The sequence below is a fragment of the Pseudophryne corroboree genome, chromosome 8 (assembly GCF_028390025.1).
Source record: "Pseudophryne corroboree isolate aPseCor3 chromosome 8, aPseCor3.hap2, whole genome shotgun sequence".
Lineage (NCBI taxonomy): Eukaryota > Metazoa > Chordata > Amphibia > Anura > Myobatrachidae > Pseudophryne > Pseudophryne corroboree.
The window spans coordinates 122801189-122822863 of NC_086451.1; the positions used below are offsets into that span (position 1 = coordinate 122801189).

Consider the following 21675-nt stretch of genomic DNA (forward strand, 5'->3'; position numbering starts at 1 on the left):
AAAAAATAGAACTTTACTTTTTTAACTTGCAGTTTGCAGATCACTGCGCGGAATCACAGGGCATAAGGATGCACATGAAGAAAGCGCACTAGGGTACAGCGCACCAATTGTACAAAATAATATTTTTTTTACTTGCAGTTCGCAGGTCATTGCGCGGAATCCCAGGGCTTGCAGCATGTTGGTGTTCTCTAAACTGATTGTTATCCATTTTAACTGCGCAGAGTAAAAGGGCTTATAGATGCACGTGAAGAAAGCGCACTAGGGTATAGCACACTAATTGTACAAAAAAATAGAACTTTTTTTAACTTGCAGTTCGCAGATCACTTATAGATGTAAAGAAAGTGCACTAGGGTACAGCTCACCAATTGTACAAACAATAGAACTTTACTATTTTTTTATTTTTTTAACTTACAGTTTGCAGATCAATGCATGGAATCACAGGGCTTATAGAGGCATGTGAAGAAAGCACGCTAGGGTACAGCGCACCAATTGTACAAACAATAGAACTTCACTACAGTATTATTTTTTTAACTTGCAGTTCACAGATCACTGCACGGAAACACAGGGCTTATAGATGCACGTGAACAAAGAGCACCGAACAGTACAACTTACAGCAGAGTATAGCGAAGCAGCATTCATCAGCGTGTCCCTATACACTGTGACTATAGAGCACAGCTCTGTGAATCTGGACACAGTGCAGTTATACAGCAAACACTACTGTACCTCCTACACACACACTGACTATTCAGCACAGCGCTTTGTGAGACAGTACACTCTACAGTAAACAATAGTATTGTGCCAGTGCCACACTACACAGTGCCAGTGCCACACAGATCAGCAGAGTTTAGCGCAGCATACAGCAGCGTGCACTAGTGTGTGCTACCTAAATGGCGCTGAGTCCCCGATTCCATAGAATCTGAACCGCTCATCCCTACATAGAACTAATAACTTCCTAACTGCCATTTTTCAAACACACTGTATGGGAGATTTATCAAAGCTTGGAAAATGATAAAGTGGAGAGAGCTAAAGTAACATGGCAGTTAGGAGCTGATTGGTTAGTACTTTATCTTTCTCCATTTTATATCTCTCCAAAGCTTTGCTAAACCTACCCCACAGCCCATAAAATTGTAGATAGGCGCTGATTGGATGGTACTTTTTCTCTCTTCAGCACTTAATACATCTCCCCCTAATTGTCTTACTTGTAATATACAGTGAAGAATAAAAATGCTTAAAACCACAAGAATTTAAACTTGTCACTTGTTCTTCTTTACTTAATTGCAAAGACCTTGATTGAAAGTACACTATTTTGTAGCGCCAAATTTTGGACAACTAGATGTATACATCTGAGCTAATTTGCTAGGATTCTAGAAAAGTATATTTTGGGGGAATTTTTTAGTTAATGGATGAATAAAATAAAAATGTAGCAACTACAGATTGGGCAGCAGTTGAGCTTCATGTTTGAACCATTTCCTGCTGTATCCTTCTACAACAGTAACTTGTTTACATAAGCACTTTTTGCCATTGTGTGGGACTAAGAAGCACAATTACATAGTTAGGGTGGATATAGAAGAGTAATGATCCAATAGGGAGGCCAGTCTGAACATTCTGCTGCTCTGCAAATCAGTCAGGTCACCCACTTTCATCAGGGGACCTCAACATTGTTGAGAAAGGCAGTTTTCAAACAGATTACTGTGAGTAAATGATTACCAGGACACAGCCCAGAACATTTTACTAATATAATTTACCCATTTTAAAGATAGTGATGTAATGCCTAAATAGGTTCTTGTCCTTCCTGTACCTTTCAAACTAGACAAGCAAGAGAATTCTTGAAACTTAACATCTGTAAATGTGTAACCTACTCACCTCTGCTCAGCTGCACTGTAAACTTCTCCTCTTTGACAGCTGCTGATTTTGATAGGGTCAAAATCATGGAAGGACCTCAGAGCCACCCCAGAGATGGCCACCAAATTAGAAGTGAAGTTAATGAGGACAGCTTTGCTGTGGTAAAAGGGCTTGCTGAGGTCATGCATCACAGGGATCACCAAGGGATTGTTCCTGCAGCTAAGAATATGAACACCTGCCATGAGAAAGGTATAATGAAAATACATTACAAGCTTGCTCCATTACTTGACTTCATTTCCAGATGAATGCAAATGATAAACATTTATACAACTCAAAGTGAATCCTAGTATTATCTAGTAAAACATGTAATTGATTATTGTAATCCTTATAGGTAAATAAGTGAATTTCCAGGAGATATATTACTAATATTGATATTTTTATTGTATAATTCAGTTGTAAATGTAAATAAATCCCACCAATCAAAATATGGGTGAGAGCTATCAATGGAAGATTTTGTTCAGTACTTAAAATCGATGAAATGACCATTCATGAATAATTAATTAATGACTCAATTCCCTGAACCTTTTTATTCATTTAGGGAAAATTCTGGCAATTTGGGGAGATTTTGCTCTGCTGAACAAAAACTCATATACATTCTGGGAATGTGGAGAGAGTTTGCTCTGCTGAACAAAATCTATAGTTTTCCACTTATTTGAATGGGCAATGCATTTTCAATAATCACACACATTTAAATGAATTTCCCATAGAAATGAATTGCCCATAGAAATTAATAATATCATTAACATGCTTATACAACCTCGCCCTGCCCCAACACTCCTTCTCTGGTCATGCCTCCTATGGATGACCAAAGCAACCATCCAGGGACAAATATAGAGGAAACAGCGGAAATTAGTTTCCTTTTTATTTGAGTTAATAAATGGACCATAAAGTGACCATCCTCTGTGTCAAATTTCATGTCAGTCTCAACAATGATACCAAAAGATTTGGATATCTCTTAAAAGAAGCTACTTTCCAATAGGATGTATTTACAGAAATAAAACGTAACGCTTTTGCATATAGTATCTTCATTTTTCATCTTGAAATCGCTGTGGAAATAATTTATAATTTAAACTGTACTAACTCAGGTTAAAATTATTATCAACCCATAGAAAGCTTTAATAGCCACATATAACGCTGATGTGCACAATTTTTGCTAGTATGACATCATAGCTGCCTTTTATCTTATTGTCAATATCATCTCCCATATATTAATAAAGATTAAAACAGCACTAACATGCTTGAGAAGAAACACCTTCAAGGAAGTTAATTATAAACACTGTAGTGAAGCACAACTGATATGCAAGTAAAATAACTTGGATTTGCATTGGAGCACCTGGATGATCTGCATAGGTACACAGCTACTATCCACTGTCAGAAAATCTCTCTGTGATCTAGAAGTGTGTCTAATGGCCTGAATCAGATCAGAGATGTACCAAATTGCAGAGCCACACACAAGCAGCTTTGCAGTTCTGTCCACCAAAATGTAAATGCCGCAGGAGGTGCCTAGACACTGCTTTGGATCACCATCGCGACCATTGGTTGCAGGTTTGGCCAGGCTGCATAAGCTGAGGCTTACTCAGCCTGGCCAGTTCCTAGCAGCTTGCGAAGCCAATAAGTATGCGTGCAGCCATTCAGACCCTGACCTTGTCCCTCCCAGCAAAGAGGGGGACGACTTGCCCCATATCCGGGAACGTTGGCCAGGAATGCCCCCTCTACACCTTCTAAACATCCCATCTTGTCCAGCAAGCTGCGACTGGGAGAAACTGCGAGCGGACTCACAGATGGACAGCTGCACATGAGAACAACACATTGGGTTAGTGTACATCTCTGAATCAGGGGGGTAATTCAGATCTGATTGCAGCAGCATATTTGTTAGCTAATGGGCAAAACCATGTGCACTGCAGGGGGGGCAGATATAACATTTGCAGAGAGCGGTAGACTTGGGTGGGTTATGTTGTGTCTGTGCAGGGTAAATACTGGCTGCTTTATTTTTACACTGCAATTTAACATAGTAACATAGTATCTAAGGTTGAAAAAAGACAATTGTCCATCGGGTTCAACCTATTTGTGGTCTCCTATGCACGATTATTTTGTATAAAATTTTGACTGAAGTTGCTGACTGCCGTTCCGATTAATCCCTCTTTTTTATAATAACCATAGTGCGTGACTATGCCCCGTAACCCTGGATATCCTTATCCATTAGGAATTTATCTAACCCATTCTTAAAGGTGTTGACTGAGTTGGCCATTACAACTCCCTCAGGCAGGGAATTCCAAACACGTATCGTCCTTACCGTAAAAAAGCCTTTACGCCATATTGTGTGGATTCTCCTCTCCTCTAACCTGAGCGAGTGTCCACGAGTTCTCTGTGTTGATCTAACCAAAAACAGGTCCTACGCAAGATCTGTATATTGTCCCCTTATATATTTGTAAATGTTGATCATGTCCCCTCTTAATCTCCTCTTTTCCAGTGTAAACATGCCTAGTCTTGCAAGCCTTTCCTCGTATTCCAGGGTCTCCATACCCTTAATTAGTTTGGTCGCCCGCCTTTGAACCTTTTCTAGCTCCAGGATATCCTTTTTGTAGTAAGGTGCCCAGAATTGTACACAGTATTCAAGGTGTGGCCTCACAAGTGATTTATATAACGGGAGTATAATACTCTCGTCCCTAGCATAAATTCCCCGTTTTATGCATGCTAATATCTTATTAGCCTTCTTTGCTGCAGTCCTACTTTGGGTACTACTGCTTAGTTTGCTATCTATGAGGACACCTAAGTCCTTTTCCAGTACAGAATCCCCTAATTTTACCCCATTTAGTAGGTAGGTGTTATTTTTGTTCTTGTTACCACAGTGCATTACCTTACACTTGTCTGTATTGAAGCGCATTCTCCATTTCGCTGCCCAAGCTTCTAATTTAACTAATTCATTCTGAAGCGACTCAGCATCCCCCTCCGCATTTATAACTTTACACAGTTTGGTATCATCTGCAAAAATTGACACCATGCTCTCTAGACCTTCTGTTAGGTCGTTAATGAAAATATTGAACAATAGCGGTCGTAATACTGAGCCTTGCGGCACACCACTTAGCACTTCAGTCCAAGTTGAAAAAGATCCATTAACCACAACGCACTGCTCCTTATTATCTAACCAGTTTTTGACCCAAGCGCATTTTAGATTGAAATTTAGATTTCAGTTTGAACACACCCCACCCAAATCTAACTCTCTCTGCACATGTTACATTTGCCCCCCCCCCCCTTCAGTGCACATGGTTTTGCAAAATAGCTAACAAATTTGCTGCTGCGCTCAGGTCTGAATTAGGCCCCAAGTCCTAAGTGTGGGAAGAAGTGGAAAATCTGTACAGGTGTAAAACAACAAATGCCACATCAAATGCTAGCCTCCTAACATTTTAGTACAACTCATTTTACAATATAAACTGTCCCAAGCTATATAACAGCTAGATAACGAGGGTAAGGTGTAAGTGTGATATGAGGCTGTGCTTTGAGCAAAGTTTTTAAGCTTTGCAAATAATACATGGTTGTCCCAGTAATAAATGTCTTGAACCCATGAAACCTCTAATGCAAAATGTTTTACCAAAGGTGTGACCGAGCACAAAACAATATGCTGCATTCTACTATTTAGTAGCATCTTAAATTACCCCATGTAATTCCCTCCAACTAGGTTCATGCAATGTAATTCATCATACATTCATTTTACTATAGCACACATCCTTATTCTTCTCCCCAGTGTTTCCTCCGTGGTGGGCGGAGAGTGATGACATCATCACTGTGTTGCACCCACCTGACAGGGCCTCAGGAAGATTGCTAGATTCTCCAGGGACCCAGGGAGATCGACTCTCCTTGATACATATGAGATACAAGATTATAAAAAATACCTCCCTGCCTTTAAGTGTGGGAGTGTTTAGCACTGAGATACCACAAACTATCACAAAGTGAGCAATAATAGCATAAGAACAAATTAATTTATTGTTAAATAAAAGGTTATTAAAAGCAGGAAAGAAAGAGTACTATGAATGTCTTTACCAAGAGGATGCATTTGGTCCTTGACATCAATCAACTGAACACTTATGGTCTCTGGTTTCTGATAACTGTAAGACGTTCCATCTGTTACCAAGTGGATTACCACAGCAGCAACAACTACATGTTTTGAAAAATGGGCCTGTAAAAATGGATAAACACAACTTAATGCAACTGTAATTATTATAAATTTGTGGATCTTTAGTTCAATAAGTAATGGAAAGACTTATTTGTGAATCGCAAGAAAATATATCATACAGTAAAAACACTTTCAATGTTCATGCCAACGGGGCTGAAACTAGGTGTGTGGGATTGGTGCCGCCGCCCAGAGCATAAGGCCTGGGAGCATCTGTATTTGGCATGCAAGCTGCCTAGAATGGCCCCGTGAAGCCTTGACCCACCCAGCACACCCTTTCTATATGCCCGACTCTAAGCTTCCTGTTTCCAGACCCCTCCTTCCTGACGGTATGATGAGATGGGTTGGGTAAGAAATACAGTCAGAAGACCAACAGAAGAATTGTTATGGCCAGAATCCCGATGCATCCCAGTAAGTATTTTCACCCTACCCTAATCTTAACCCACTGCTCCCACAGCCTAATCCTATCCTTCCCTCTCACAGCCTAACTCTAACTGCCCCCCCCCCCCCCAGCCCTCTTTAGTGCCTAACACTAACCCCTGTATTTACATCCAGGATCTGTCAAAATTCTGACCATTGGAATCCCACTGTCAATCTTCTAACTGTTGGCATCGCGACTGCTAGGATTGACCACACCCTAATGAAATATCGTGTTGGGGGCACATCAGTACCTTGCTACAGCACTGCATGCAATTCCCTATCATTGGGACTGCCACTGAAAACTGATCAGCTAATACATTGAATTAAATGTATCAGAAGTATCCGTGGTCTGAACAAAGGTAAATGTCAATCGTTTGCAGAAGAATTCAAGCTGAATAGTGGAGAACTGCAATAAATTGACAAACATCTTTTCCCAGAAGAACAATTTAACCCTGTGATACAAATACATCATCTTCATCCAGCCCCAATGTCACATAGCAGTTTCCAGTACAAAATGGGGACCGTGAAGGCGGATTTCTCCCGCTATAGTGAAAACCAGCTCTCGGCAAGTCATTGCATGGTTGGTACTTTTATTGGACAGTACATGTGCTAAAGCTGCATTCCTTATTTCTCCTTGATGCCATTTGTTTCATACAGAAGAGCAGGATAATAAAAAAAAATAGATTTTAAACCTATTGGAAAAGGTAACATTAACACCACAATTCCCCCTAAGGTGTCAGAATTAGCTGTAAGCAATGTTTTCCTTTTATATCAACTTGATTAAACAGGACTTTGTGTCTTGAAATGTGTTCTGGTGATAAAGGTGTTAACAAAAATATTAATATGCAGACTGTTTTGGAGTAGTCATACATAAACCTAAAATTAACCCCTCATGGAAGTTTTCCAAAATTTTGTCTATATCCATATACATAATATATACAATATATATATATATATAATTATAGGGAGCCTATTACCTCAAGATGTGTGGGACAGCTAGGAAAACCATTTGCATTGTCATTGCCAAATTTATAATATGCTTGTGAGAGGTAAATTAAGTACATTTTGTAGTAGTGCTGAGGCCAGTGTCTGCGTCTTCCAACACAGATATACTGGCCTCTGCAGCATCAATTCCCTAATGTTCACTCAGAGTGATCCGATGCTGCGTTTTCGGACACAGCAACAGATCACAAAAGCTTGCAGGATGCATCTATTAACACAAGACACCTCCTGTAGTAATAACATATTTTTGCACTGCAGCACTGTTCAAATATGCAGCTGCTGTGCTTACTGCTCCATATCTGAATCAGGCCCTATGTCTTTCCTTAGCTATATTTTCCAGACTGTACTAGAGCTGTGAGGTAGAGAGGAAGCAGACCCATCAGTGAGCTATCTTCGGTGACAACATGAGGTCTGAGACGGATCCGGTATGTAATACCGATGGATGGGATGCTGGCTGTCAGTATCCCACAGTGTTATCCCGTCTGCTGGAATGCTGGTTGTAAGGCAGTGAGCCCCCTCGTGGGCTCACTGCGCTCACCATGCATTTGGCCTGGTGGTGAGCTTTGCTCACCAAAGGTTCTATTCCCACTCAGTTGGTGGTATGGACCCACCAACCGTGTGTGAAATCCGGGTGTGTGTTGGAATGCCGGGATGTTGGCTGTCGGGATTCCGGCGTTGGTATCCTGACTAACTGGATCCCGACATCCGGTATTTTCACTGCGTCCCTCTGAGACAACCTCTCAGACTGCACAGTACGCACTCACAGGCTGTTCTGTCCATCGCACAAGTTTCTGCTGTATGGTCTGTAGAGAGGCACATCTCCCGGGAGCATGGGATACAAGGGAAGCCAATTTTGCTTGTTTCTTGCTAACTGTCTGCAGCACAAAGCACTATGTAGTAAACAATGCAATGACATAAGAGAACCTGGTGACAGTCATTAATCTTGATCTAATAATTTGTAGTATAAATTGTTCTAAAATATTATACTTTTAAAATATAATCAAAGTCTATGGGGGAGAAATCAATTAGCTGAAGTAAATTGAAGCAGCTAATTGATCCCTGTGGCTTATTATATTAGCCCTAATACATGGCAGCATCAGGTATTTTTTTGAACCTGCAGGCAGGAAAACAAATCCTTGCTAACTGACCTGATTTGCAGCCACAAATGCAAAAACATATGGATCCAAGAACTTATCCCGGATCCTGTGTTTTTTGTATGAAAATGGGTAATTTTTTGTGCAAAATAAAAAAAGTGACTCAATTGAATTAAATGAATGAATTAAGTTGTGGTAAAGTCTCTTTTTTTTCTCTAAACTTTTTGTGAGGAATTTTACTTCCCCCCCCACCCCACCCCGCTACATATTTGATTAAGATAATTTACCTTCAACCAGAAATTCATTACATCTGATGTGACTGTGCATGGATACCAAGCATACTGGGACATTGCATCACTCAATTTCATCACTTTAGTCTGGCAAACCTGTTAATACATCAAATAATGCAACATTGAGTAACTTTTATCATTTACGTACAGCATGAGAAATGCATGTGTAATTCGGTGAGATCTGTTACACCGTTCTTGTGTAATCTGACGAGTTGGCATCAGTTTCCAAAAAATTTAAAAGACCATTGGAAGAGAGTTATAGGAAATGACTTACCTTTCATATCAGGATTTCACCCACTGTAGAATAAATAATAAATAGGATTTAAATTACATTTTTGTAAACCAAGGTTACTGACCAGGGCTCTAAAAGAGATCTCCTGAGATTATGTTACCCAAAGCAATCAGCACACAAATCAGAATGTTTTAGATGTACTCCAAATCAGAGAGTCACATTTCTGAATCAAAGTTATTTGGACTATAATAGGATCATATGCAAAAATACTTTCAATTTTAGCATGTCCATGGGAGGTGTATAAACTTGAAGTTTTATCTGGATAGCTGTGCCTCCATTGTCTCCAGTGAATAGGCACATCTTATGGAAGAACAAGAGTGGTGGAGAAATACGCTAAAGTTGATCCTCCTCTTTTTAGGCTAAAATCCACTTCAAATATATAAGGATTATGTAAGTGCCAGGTTATTCTGTAACCATGTCTTAATTGGTATTTTTGACAGAGGAAATTAGATCCTGAGCACATAGTATTCTTGAAGCAGCAAAAACAGGGTGGGTTTTACCGCACAGGATCACTCCAAGCCCTATTAACCCTCTAGGGTAAGTAGGAATTGCATAAGGAGATAGAAATACAAATGAATAACCAAATTCCTTTCATTTGATGACTGATGTTATTTCAGCAAAATCAGTAATACAGGGATTGGTGGTGCTCCCCAGAGTCAGAAAAAACTTATTTTGGTGTGAGGAAAAAGAAGACTCTATACTGGGGTCACTCTTAACTATAATAGGAAAAAGAATCCAGAACGGTATCAATGTTAATCAGTCTAAAATCTACTATTTATTAGATATGCATTAAAATAACAGGAACAACACAGACACACATACACATAAAAAAGGGAAAACTATGTTCCTGGACAGCAAATAAATGCCGTATAGGTTTCAATAATTTCTAGATTAAACCTATGCAGGTACATTATAAATAATGCGTGGATTTTATGGACCAAAATATTATTCGGAATGTAATGAGCCGTGATTATTAGATTAATTGCATGCGCTTAGAGAGGACACTCCAATATTATGTAATAATCACTAGAACGCCTATTGGGCTTGTTCAATATACATTACAGATCAGTGACATGCAGTGGGGTGAGGCAGGTGAGGCAGAACCTTTCCTGTCCTACTAATGTTTGTGCCAGAGTTTTGACTGTATAAAGTATATGAAAAATACAAATTATTTGTTTGAAATATCTTCTTTGCATTATTCTAATCATTTTTATAGCCAAAACTCTGGAGTAAAAAGTATATGACAGGTGAGGCAGTGCCTCACCTGTCTTTCTTTTCAGAACATCACTGATCAAAACTCACCAAATTTCCAGGAGTTTATACTGCTGCACCTGTGTATAATGCCCAGATGTACCCTTTGGCTCATACTGTATATTGCATGTAAATCTGGCTCTGGGGCTAGCCAGTGCCTCCTGAGCCATTTAGCTCACTGCACGTCCCTGCTACAGATAAAGAAGTCCCTGAAAATGCTTTTTTGCAAATAAGATAGGGAAATGTTACCAGTATCAGACACATGTAATGAGTATTGTTATGGTTCCATCTAGAACAACATTCAGCTTAGAAACTCAAATGTCCTGTAAGTAACACAGAGACAAAATTGTCTACTCCTTGAATGCCAGAGAATAATTACCTTTAGTTGCAGAATCACTGCTCCTGTATCAGACAGCAATGTATCAAGAATACCTTCAAGTTGTAAGGTACAGCAAAACAGTAAAAGTACAAAATCTTTAACGGACACTGTACCTCTGAGGGCACTTATCCAGTAATTAGTACTGGGATTCAAAAAATGAGTATAACGTAATAATGAGTATAGACTTTACGTAGTTTACAAACCTATCTACTCTTATACCTCCGATACCTGATACTTACCCTATGTGGTTCACTTGTTATCTTGTTCCCCCAGATGACTAGAACCAGGTATTTCTATACACGTTATACAAATTTTTTTGAATCCCAGTACTAGCCTATATGTTTTTCCTCTGGGGATGGCTGTGTATCGATATCTTTTAAAATAATGACTAAAGGTTTATGTTATACATTGTATACTTTTAGCCATCACCACTAGATAGTTTACATTGTACACATTGACACAATGATGGATATGTGTACTTATTGTACCTGTACTTTTGGTCCCTTCCCTTATGTTACCTAACATAGGGTACCATATGGCAATTTAGAACGACCTTCAGATGTATATCTGGCTACATTGACTTCTAATTAAGAGCAGTTCTTTTTCAGGGTTACTTATTTATATTGTTTTATGTATTTCTCAACCCAGATGGATTGACTGCTCTATTGTTTAATGGTACCCATTAGTATTAATTTCCTGAAGGATATTAGTCCACCACACCCCATGGGTGTTGAGTGTACTGTACCCTTTCGGGGGTTATATTTTCAGGCATGGCACTGTTGTACAGGTATCCCTACTTATTGAAAATTAGTTTCATTCAATAATTTCATTTTTAATTAGATTACGCAGATCTCTGAATCGCGCTCCTTGAGTAAGTGGCTTGCGCGGGTGTACAGCCACTTTATGGAGCATTCTTGGCCAATTTTTATTTAGACGTGTTATTAATACGCATGGCTAGGTCCTTTGGTCTCTAGCTGGTTTATGCTAATATACTAAATTACTCTTCTAATCTTACAGGATTTCTATATTTTACTAGTAATTCTATTTCATACAGTTAAGATTATACACTTATAATAATCTTCACGTAGGTATTTCAAGCGCTGATATAGCTTGACTAAGCGCAAATACAGCTTGATTATAACCTTGATATGATTATGTTGCTGCGGAGGAAAACAATTTGCCTCCAAGCAAGCGCTGGTTTAAACTTATAACTTACGAGCTATGTATGTTGTTGCCATATTGTCATTTAAATTGTTGCAATCCTTTTGCATTTTTCTTGTCTCTTATTCGTACATGGTCGAATTGGTGGTACATGGTCGTACATTCTTTTAGCAAAATAAAATATTGTTTTTTATTGCCTTTGAAATGCTTGTACAGGTTGAGTATCCCTTATCCAAAATGCTTGGGACCAGAGGTTTTTGGATTTTTCCGTATTTTGGAATAATTGCATACTATAATGATGGTGATGGGACCTAAATCTAAGCACAGAATGCATTTATGTTACATATACACCTTATACACACAGCCTGAAGGTCATTTTAGCCAATATGTTTTGTAACTTTGTGCATTAAACAAAGTGTGTCTACATTCACACAATTCATTTATGTTTCATATGTACCTTTATACACACAGCCTGGAGGTCATTTAATACAATATCTTTAATAACTTTGTGTATTAAACAAAGTTTGTGTACATTGAGCCATCAAAAAACAAAGTTTTCACTATCTCACTCTGAGTCAAAAAAGTCCGTATTTCGGAATATTCCGTATTTCGGAATATTTGGATATGGGATACTCAACCTGTATTACAAATTGACTGTTTATTTACTTGACATTATTTGGGACCCAAAAAGTTTTTTTCTGCTTAAGGATTACTACTCTGCAAACACATAGCAGAGTTAATTGATATGACCTTTAGAACACCAGTGAACATTCTTGAGTCATGCATTAGCATACCATGGTCATTCCTTCCTCATTAAAATGTTGGTTCTGATTGGTCATCCTAACACTTATAGGGCCAAATGTAATAGAGTGAAAATTTCAGAAAGTGAGAGATTTGGTAAGGTTTTTCAAGTTTTTTTTAAAGTGCCAATAATTTACACTGCAAAACCAGGTTGATCTTGCTGTGTAAATGATTGCCACTTTAAAAAAAACTACAAAACCTTACCAAATCTCTCACTTTTTGAAACTCTCACTCTATTACATTTGGCACATAATGTCTGAATCTGTGAAGTCCCTCAGATGCTGGCAACGCTAGAGATGTGAACAAGCCCTAGGGTGAAACCGGTTATCTGACCACTGAATATGTGTTATTGCCGCTGTCAATTTGGATAAACAGGACCAGCATGCTTGAATGAAAATGCACACTCCACCAGCTATTACACCCAGATGGAGGTAGCACTATTTTCTTCTTCAGCCCGCTCTCATTTCTGAATTGCGGTGTGACACCCTGCAATGTCAGCTGATATCAGGGTGTCACCTACGCTCTAACAGAAACAGCAGAAGGGCCCTTTACTTTCCTTCATACCAGCAGAGGTCCGGCTATACTCTCATCCACCCTCCGCTGATTTAACCTGATTTGCCAGTCAATCAAGAGGGTGACAAAGCAGATATCAGCAGGGACAAGATCTGCTGGACTATTCTCTCTTTGATATTGCCTATGTGATGTCATTTGCATCGAGGTTGTTAAGCTTATATTGCTGGTGATATTATTTGCTGGATGCTCACATGATATTATTTGGACTATAAGCAATGCTATGAGAATTTTTTTAATTAATATATGTGATACAGTGGTATTTATTTTCTACACAGCCACCAGGTTTGCAATGATTTATGTACCCTTTAATGCCCTATCATTCCAATTACTATTTGAGATTGCACTGGATAAGGGCCCAAAGAGGTACAGTGTCAGTTAAAGATTTTGTGTTTCATACTGCTCTGCTGTATCTTACAACCTGAAGGTTTATATGATACACTGCTGTTGAATTAGGAGCAGCGATTGCATTGGATAAGTGCCCTAAGAGGTACAGTGTCAGTTAAAGATTTTGTACTTATACTGTTTTGCTGTACCTTACAACTTAAAGGTATTCTTGATACATTGCTATCTGATACAGGAGAAGTGATTCTGCAACTAAAGCGAATTATTCTCTGGCATTCAAGGAGTGAGACAATTTTGTCTCTGTGTTACTTATAGGGGATTTGACACTTTGTTTCTAAGCTGAATGTTGTTCTAGATGGAACCATAACAATACTCATTACATGTGTTTGATACTAGTAACATTTCCCTATCTTATTTGCAAAATAGCATTTTCAGGGACTTCTTTATCTGTGGTGTATATTGAACAAGCCCAATGGGCATTCTGGTGACTATTACATAATATTGGAATGTCCTCTCTAAGCGCATGCAATTAATCTAACAATCAGGACTAATTACAGTCCGAATAATATTTTGGTCCATAAAATCCACGCATTATTTATAATGTGCCTCATGGGCGTATCTATTGTTTTGCAAGGATGGCACTGGCCAGGGGCATTGCCCAGAAGGGGGGCGCCACTCGGCAGTGCCACCCGCAATCAGTTTTGAATGTCATTTAAGCTTCTCTGTGCTCAGCTGCTCTGCTCTCTCAGAAACATCAACGCTGCCGCTGGTTGAGAGAAAGGGGCAGCAGCGAGTACTGTCAGTGTCTGTCAACATGACAGTGGGAAAAGTCCAGCGCCAGCCGAAGGGGGGACACCCGCGGGGGAGTGAGCACCCCGCGGGTGGTGTGTGCATAGTGTATCATACAATATATTGTCAGGCAGCAGTGGATCAGGTGCAGCATCAGACAGCCTTTACTGTATAAGCACAAAATACACACTGCAGAGATTGACAGTTTTAGCCATGGGTGCCCTGCCCCCCCCCCCCCCCACCCGCGGGTTGTGGGTGCACTTGTGGATATGGGGGGGCACCCGCAGGTGGGGGGGCAGGGCATCCATGGCTAAAATGGTCAATAATTGCATGTATTTTGTGATTATACAGTACAGGCTGTCTGATGCTGCACCTGATCACTGCTGCCTGACAATATATTGTATGATAAACAGTGGAGCAGCCCGGCACACAGGATTCTAAGTTCTCCGGCGGCGGTGACTATCTTCAATTCGGCGCTGGCCCATGAGCCAATCAGAGCTTGCAGACCGGCAGCTAAGATTCTTGATTGGCTGCTGGACCGCTAGCTCTGATTGGCTCACGGGCCGGCGCCGAATTGCAGATAGACACCGCCACCGGAAACTGATGGGCAGGAGAGGGGCACGCTGCGCTCTCCTCACCTCACAACAGCAGTGTGGTGAGCAGCACTTTGATGGCGGTGGGGGAGGCACTGTGGGGACATGTGTATCTGCACTGGGGGCATATCTGGCACTGTGGGGACCTGTGTATCTGGCACTGGGGGCATTTCTAGCACTGTGGGGACCTGTGTATCTGGCACTGGGTGCATATCTGGCACTGGGAGGACATGTGTATCTGAACTAGGGGCATATCTGGCACTGTATGGGGATGTGTGTATCTGCACTGGGGGCATATCTGGCACTGTGGGGATATGTGTATCTGAACTGGGGGCATATCTGGCACTGTGGGGACCTCTGTATCTGGCACTGGGGGCATATCTGTCACTTTGGGGACCTGTGTATCTGGCATTGGGGGCATATCTGGCACTGTGAGGACATGTATATCTGCACTAGGGGCATTTCTGGCACTGTGGGGACATGTGTATCTGAACTGGGGGCATATCTGGCACTGTGGGGACCTGTGTATCTGGCACTGGGGGCATATCTGGCACTGTGGGGATATGTGTATACCCACTGGGGGCATATCTGGCACTGTGGGGACCTGTGTATCTGGCACTGAGGGCATATCTGGCACTGTGGGGATATGTGTATACCCACTGGGGGCATAACTGGCATTGTGGGGATCTGTGTATCTGGCACTGGGGGCATATCTCGCACTGTGGGGGCATGTGTATCTGGCACTGGGGGCATATCTGGCACTGGGAGGACATGTGTATCTGCACTGGGGGCATATCTGGCACTGTGTGGGGACATGTGTATCTGGCACTGGGGCCATATCTGACACTGTGAGAACATGTGTATCTGGCAATGGGGGCATATCTGGCACTGTAAGAACCTGTGTATCTGGAACTAGGGGCATATCTGGCACTGTGGGGACATGTGTATCTGGCACTGGGGGCATATCTATCTCTGGCACTGGGGGCATATCTGGTACTGTTGGGACATGTGTATCTGGCATTGGGGGCATATCTGGCACTGTGTGGGGACATGTGTGTCTGGCACTGGGGGAATAGCTGGCACTGTGGGGACATGTAAATCTGAACTGGGGGCATATCTGGCACTGTGGGGGCATGTGTATCTTCACTGGGGGCATATCTGGCACTGTGGGGACATGTGTATCTGGCACTGGGGGCATATCTGGCACTGTAGGGACATGTGTATCTGGCACTGGGAGCATATCTGGCACTGGGGGCATATGAGTATCTGACATTGGGGCATATCTGGCACTGTGGGGACATGAGTATTCTGGCACTGTGGGGCATATATGTATCTGGCACTGGGGGCATATATGTATTTGGCACTGTGAGGACATGTGTATCTGGCACTGTGGGGACATGTGTATTTGGCACTGTGGGGGCATATATGTATTTGGAACTGTGGGGGCATACATGTATTTGGCACTGTGGGGCATATATGAATTTGGCATTGTGGGGCCTATATGTTTCTGGCACTGTGGGGCCTATATGTATCTGGCACTGTGGGGACATGTGTATCTGGCATTGCGGGCATATATGTATCTGGCACTGTGGGGCACCCATTTTTTTGCATTTCTAAATATGTGGCACTGTACTGGGGCAATATATGTATGTGGCACTGTACAACATGACTAAATACGGGGTTATGACACAAGGTCATACTCCTTCAAATGTCATACCGAAAGGTGTAAACACAAAAATGGGGCGTGGCTTTGTGACACTAGGCCACACCCCCATTTTTGTGCACGTGTCTTCGAGTGGCTCTTCCCCTTGACTACAATTTTTTTCTGGCTCTTTACCTCTGACTAGTTGGCCACCCCTGCTGTAAAGGCTTTCTCCATGCCACAGCAGCAGAGGATCAGATGTCCAACAAGCTCCCCCCCCTCCACCCTGACAGAGGTAGAACAGAGCAGAGTCTTTACAACAGCACCCATTGACCCCTGATCCTCCCCTTATCTCATATCTTACGTGACCAGTGGTGAGATGACTACTGGGATATTGTAATAGTGACTCAGGAGCATAGGCGAACCTGGGGGGTTGTCCGGGGGTGCACCGGACCACCCATTAGGCCAAAACCCATTTATTAGTTAAATTAGTGTCCTCCTGGTCAGGTATGCAATGCATTTGATGACCGAGAGGATGATATCTGCGCTGCAGCTCCCCAGCTCCGCCACCCCCTTCTCCATGTCACCAACCAATGGATATCTATTGTGGCATAACTTGATGACGTCACGCCGCCAGGGCCATAACTAACTAGTTGTGTGCTGACCTGCACCACACTAGTAAGTCCGTGGTTGACCTGCCTGCAGCCTGCCACTAGTTGCTGCACCTGGCTACTTCTCTTCGGGGCTGTAGCTGTCTGCCCCTCTCGGACTGTCTCCTCCCCCGGCTTGTCTGCTGGCTCCCCCATACTCATCCTGCCCGGCCCCCTCTCCCTTTGAGCCGCTGGCTAATCTTATGATGGTCCGGTCATGTGCCCCATCTCATGGCCAGCTCCTGCAGCATGATCGTGTTTTTTTTCCTCAAAGGAGGCGTGGTCACAGGTCCATGATTAGACCACACGCCCAACTTTGCCTGGTCCTAGGGCGCTCAGTGTGCGGCCCTTCCTGACTGCTGCTCCTACATCTGGCTGCTGGCTCCTGCGGTCACTCTACTTGGGCTGGAGGTAACCTTTGTATGTGTGTGTGCAGTGACTGGAGCCTGGTGGCAGGCTATGTGTGTGTTGGGGGGGAGGGGGACGTGTGACTGGAGGGGACAGACTGTGTGTATGTGTGTAGCGACTGGAGGTGAAAGGGCATGTGTGTGTGTGTGTGTGTGTGTGTGTGTGTGTGTGTGTGGGGGGGGGGGGTTTGGTTGACTGGAGGGTACAGACTGTGTGACTTGAGGTGACGGTGTGTTTGTGTGTGTGTGTAGTGACTGGAAGGGACAAGCTGTGTGTGTGTGCGTAGTGACTGGAAGGGACAGGCTGTGTGTGTGTACGTAGTGACTGGAAGGGACAGGATGTGTGTGTGTGTGTGTGTGTGTAGTGACTGGAAGGGACAGGCTGTGTGTGTGTGCGTAGTGACTGGAAGGAACAGGCTGTGTGTGTGTACGTAGTGACTGGAAGGGACAGGCTGTGTGTGTGTGCGTAGTGACTGGAAGGGACAGGCTGTGTGTGTGTGCGTAGTGACTGGAAGGGACAGGCTGTTTGTGTGTGCATAGTGACTGGAAGGGACAGACTGTGTGTAGTGACTGGAAGGGACATGCTGTGTGTGTGTGTAGTGACTGGAAGGGACATGCTGTGTGTGTAGTGTCTGGAAAAGACAAGCTGTGTGTGTGTGTGTGTGTGTGTGTGTGTGTGTGTGTGTGTGTGTGTGTGTGTGTGTGTGTGTGGTGACTGGAGGGGACAGGCTGTTTGTGCGTAGTATAAAGAAATCATTCCGGCTCCCAAGGCGCAAAAACTCTTATGCGGCCACCTGGAATAGTGAAGGCCACCTAAACCTTAATGAATAACAGAAACAAAAAACAATTGTGCAGGTATTGGCCCTCAGGTTAGTTCAAAATATGTATAACATAATGAAAAAGAGTAATAAAGTCTGATTATACTCAGTCCAACAGTCCCTTTGATTGTGATTGCAAGTCCCAAGGTCCTCGGTATTATCCTCATCCACATCATAGTGTAGTAGGATCACCCAAAATGTTCTAACAACCCCTATTATTATGGCTCAGGGTCAGGGACTATAGTGGAATTCCCTTAAGATTAAACAGAGCATACCCAAACTCATGGGGAAACGAAGGAACCAATTTTGTTGCAGAGGCTATAAAACCATTGCAGGGGGAGGTAATGGTGTGCTGAGAGACAACGCAGGGAGAGGTGTTGGTGTGCTGAGAGATGACACAGGGGGTAGGTGATGATGTGACTGAGAGACAATACGAGGGGTAGATGATAATATGGCTGAGAGCTGCAGGAGGGAGATGGTGTGGCTGAGAGACGCAGGGGGCAGGATGTGAGTCTGGTGGAACCACTGTTGTATGATGCTGACCTTGTTAATATTCCTACACAAACAGGAATCTTCTGGACGATGTGATCTCCTACATGAATAGTGAATACCGGCTGAAGACGCCATCTGCCTTAAGGTGTGTACACACGGAGTGATATGGCTCAGCGATCTTGACTATATAGTCAAAATCACTAAGAAAGTTAGTCATAGGCGTGTGGGGGGTGCCTGGTACGTACAGGCACCCCCTAATGTTTGGCACCCCCCACACGCTATGCCTGCAGCACAGTGATTCCTGTGCCCCCCACCCAGTCAGGATGGAGTAATATATGTCATATGTGAATGATTATGTTAATGACAGTGTACTTTCCTGGTCGGCGGCCACACTGGGTACACTACCTGACAATGAAACATCATCCGGAAGTGGCAAGATTTCATGCCGCATGCCCACCAACCCAACAGTCCGCGCTCTCTCTCCTCCCTCCCGTCCGTGCTCTCTCTCTCCTCCCTCCCGTCCATGCTCTCTCTCTCCTCCCTCCCATCCGTGCTCTCTCCTCCCTCCCGTCCACGCGTTCTTTCCCCCTTCCGTGCGCTCTCTCTCTCTCCCCCCTCCCATTTGCGCTCTCTCTCCCCCTCCAGCCCACGCTCTCTCTTCCCCCTCCAGCCCGCGTTCTCTCCTCTTGTGCCGCTGTGCAGCCACAGCATCAGGCCAGCATTCCTCTTGGGAGGGCTCTGAGTTGGAGCCGAGTGAGACAGTAAGTCACCGCTCAGCTCAGACAGTCAGTGAGTGTTAAGTAAACAGCTGTGCTGCAATCCTGCAGCTGAGCCATCTCCTGCACATAAAGTTACCCACCCCCCTCAAAAAAAGAGGAGATCTGCAGACTGTAGGACTGTGCACTCAGAAAAAAAAATGGAAAGGAAGCCTGTGTATGTATATATACATATATATATATATATATATAGCACAACTTGATGGGTGGCACTCCAAGGATTTAGAAAGAAAACATACAGCTCACCAAGCTTGTTAGATCAACGTTTCAGGTGCCTTTGTTTGCACCTTTCGTCAGGATACAATAAAACAAACCAAACATACCTTTTATAACACCAGAGCGTGATACACACGTCGCACCTCCCATGCTTCCGGCGCCCGTGCGCTGACGTCATCCATCCGTCCCCATCTCCATATACACAGTGGGCGGGACTATTGCCATAGCGACAAAACTAATGGTGTTATAAAAGGTATGTTTGGTTTGTTTTATTGTATCCTGACGAAAGGTGCAAATAAAGGCACCTGAAACGTTGATCTAACAAGCTTGGTGAGCTGTATGTTTTCTTTCTAAATCCTTGGAGTGCCACCCATCAAGTTGTGCTGTTTACTGGGCTTTGTAGTGCCACGGGAGGGCACCCGGGTATTTATACTCTGCTGTAGGAGTGCCGGTAATACGTGTTTATATATCTATATCTATATCTATATCAATATGGATCGGCATGTAAGCCCCGAAACGTTGGGACCTATGGAGTGATAGGTATTGCTGTATTGCTGCTTAAAGATGCCGATTCCTCATTCTCAGTTTTTTTATATATATATATATATATATATATATATATATATATATATACAGGTTGAGTATCCCTTATCCAAAATGCTTGGGACCAGAGGTATTTTGGATATGGGATTTTTCCGTATTTTGGAATAATTAGATACCATAATGAGATATCATGGTGATGGGACCTAAATCTAAGCACAGAATTCATTTATGTATCATATACACCTTATACAAACAGCCTGAAGATAATTTTAGCCAATCTTTTTTATAACTTTGTGCATTAAACAAAGTGTGTGTACATACACACAATTCATTTATGTTAAATATACACCTTATATACACAGCCTGAAGGTCATTTAATACGATATTATTAATAACTTTGTGTTTTAAACAAAGTTTGTGTACATTGAGCCATCAAAAAACAAAGGTTTCACTATCTCACTCTCACTCAAAAAAGTCCGTATTTCTGAATATTCCATATTTCGGAATATATGGATATGGGATACTCAACCTGTATATATATATATGAGATGAGCGGGTTCGGTTCGTTGAGATCCGAACCCCCCCGAACTTCACCTATTTTACACGGGTCCGAGGCAGCCTCGGATCTTCCCGCCTTGCTCGGTTAACCTGAACGAGGCCGAACGTCATCATCCCGCTGTCGGATTCTCGCGAGATTCGTATTCCATATAAAGAGCCGCGCGTCGCCGCCATTTTCACTCGTGCATTGGAGATTGAACGGAGAGGACGTGGCTACGTTCTCTCCCTGAAAAGTTCCATATCTGTGCTCAGTGTGCTGCAAATATCTGTACTCAGTGTGCCGCAAATATCTACGTTCTCTGCCTGAAAATGCACCATATCTGTGCTCAGTGTGCTGCAAATATCTACGTTCTCTGCCTGAAAAGCTCCATATCTGTGCTCAGTGTGCTGAAAATATCTGATCAGTGTGCTTTATTGTGGGGACCACCAGTATATAATTATAGTACAGTACAGTAGGCCATTGCTGTATCTTGCAGCTCCGTGTCAGACTCAGTTCTAGACAGTATCCTGATCATC

At 42.6% G+C, this 21675-nt stretch overlaps 1 protein-coding gene across 1 annotated transcript in view; it reads right to left on the reverse strand.

The window, feature by feature from the left end:
• Positions 1–21675, reverse strand: part of PAPPA (pappalysin 1) — a 630246-nt gene that overhangs the window by 206286 nt on the left and 402285 nt on the right. Inside the window, exons 11-13 of the mRNA XM_063936909.1 lie at positions 8874–8972; positions 5941–6076; positions 1864–2077 (exon numbers count right to left, since the gene is read on the reverse strand). Of these exons, the coding sequence (XP_063792979.1) occupies positions 1864–2077; positions 5941–6076; positions 8874–8972 (449 nt within the window). The remainder of the gene's footprint in view (positions 1–1863; positions 2078–5940; positions 6077–8873; positions 8973–21675) is intronic.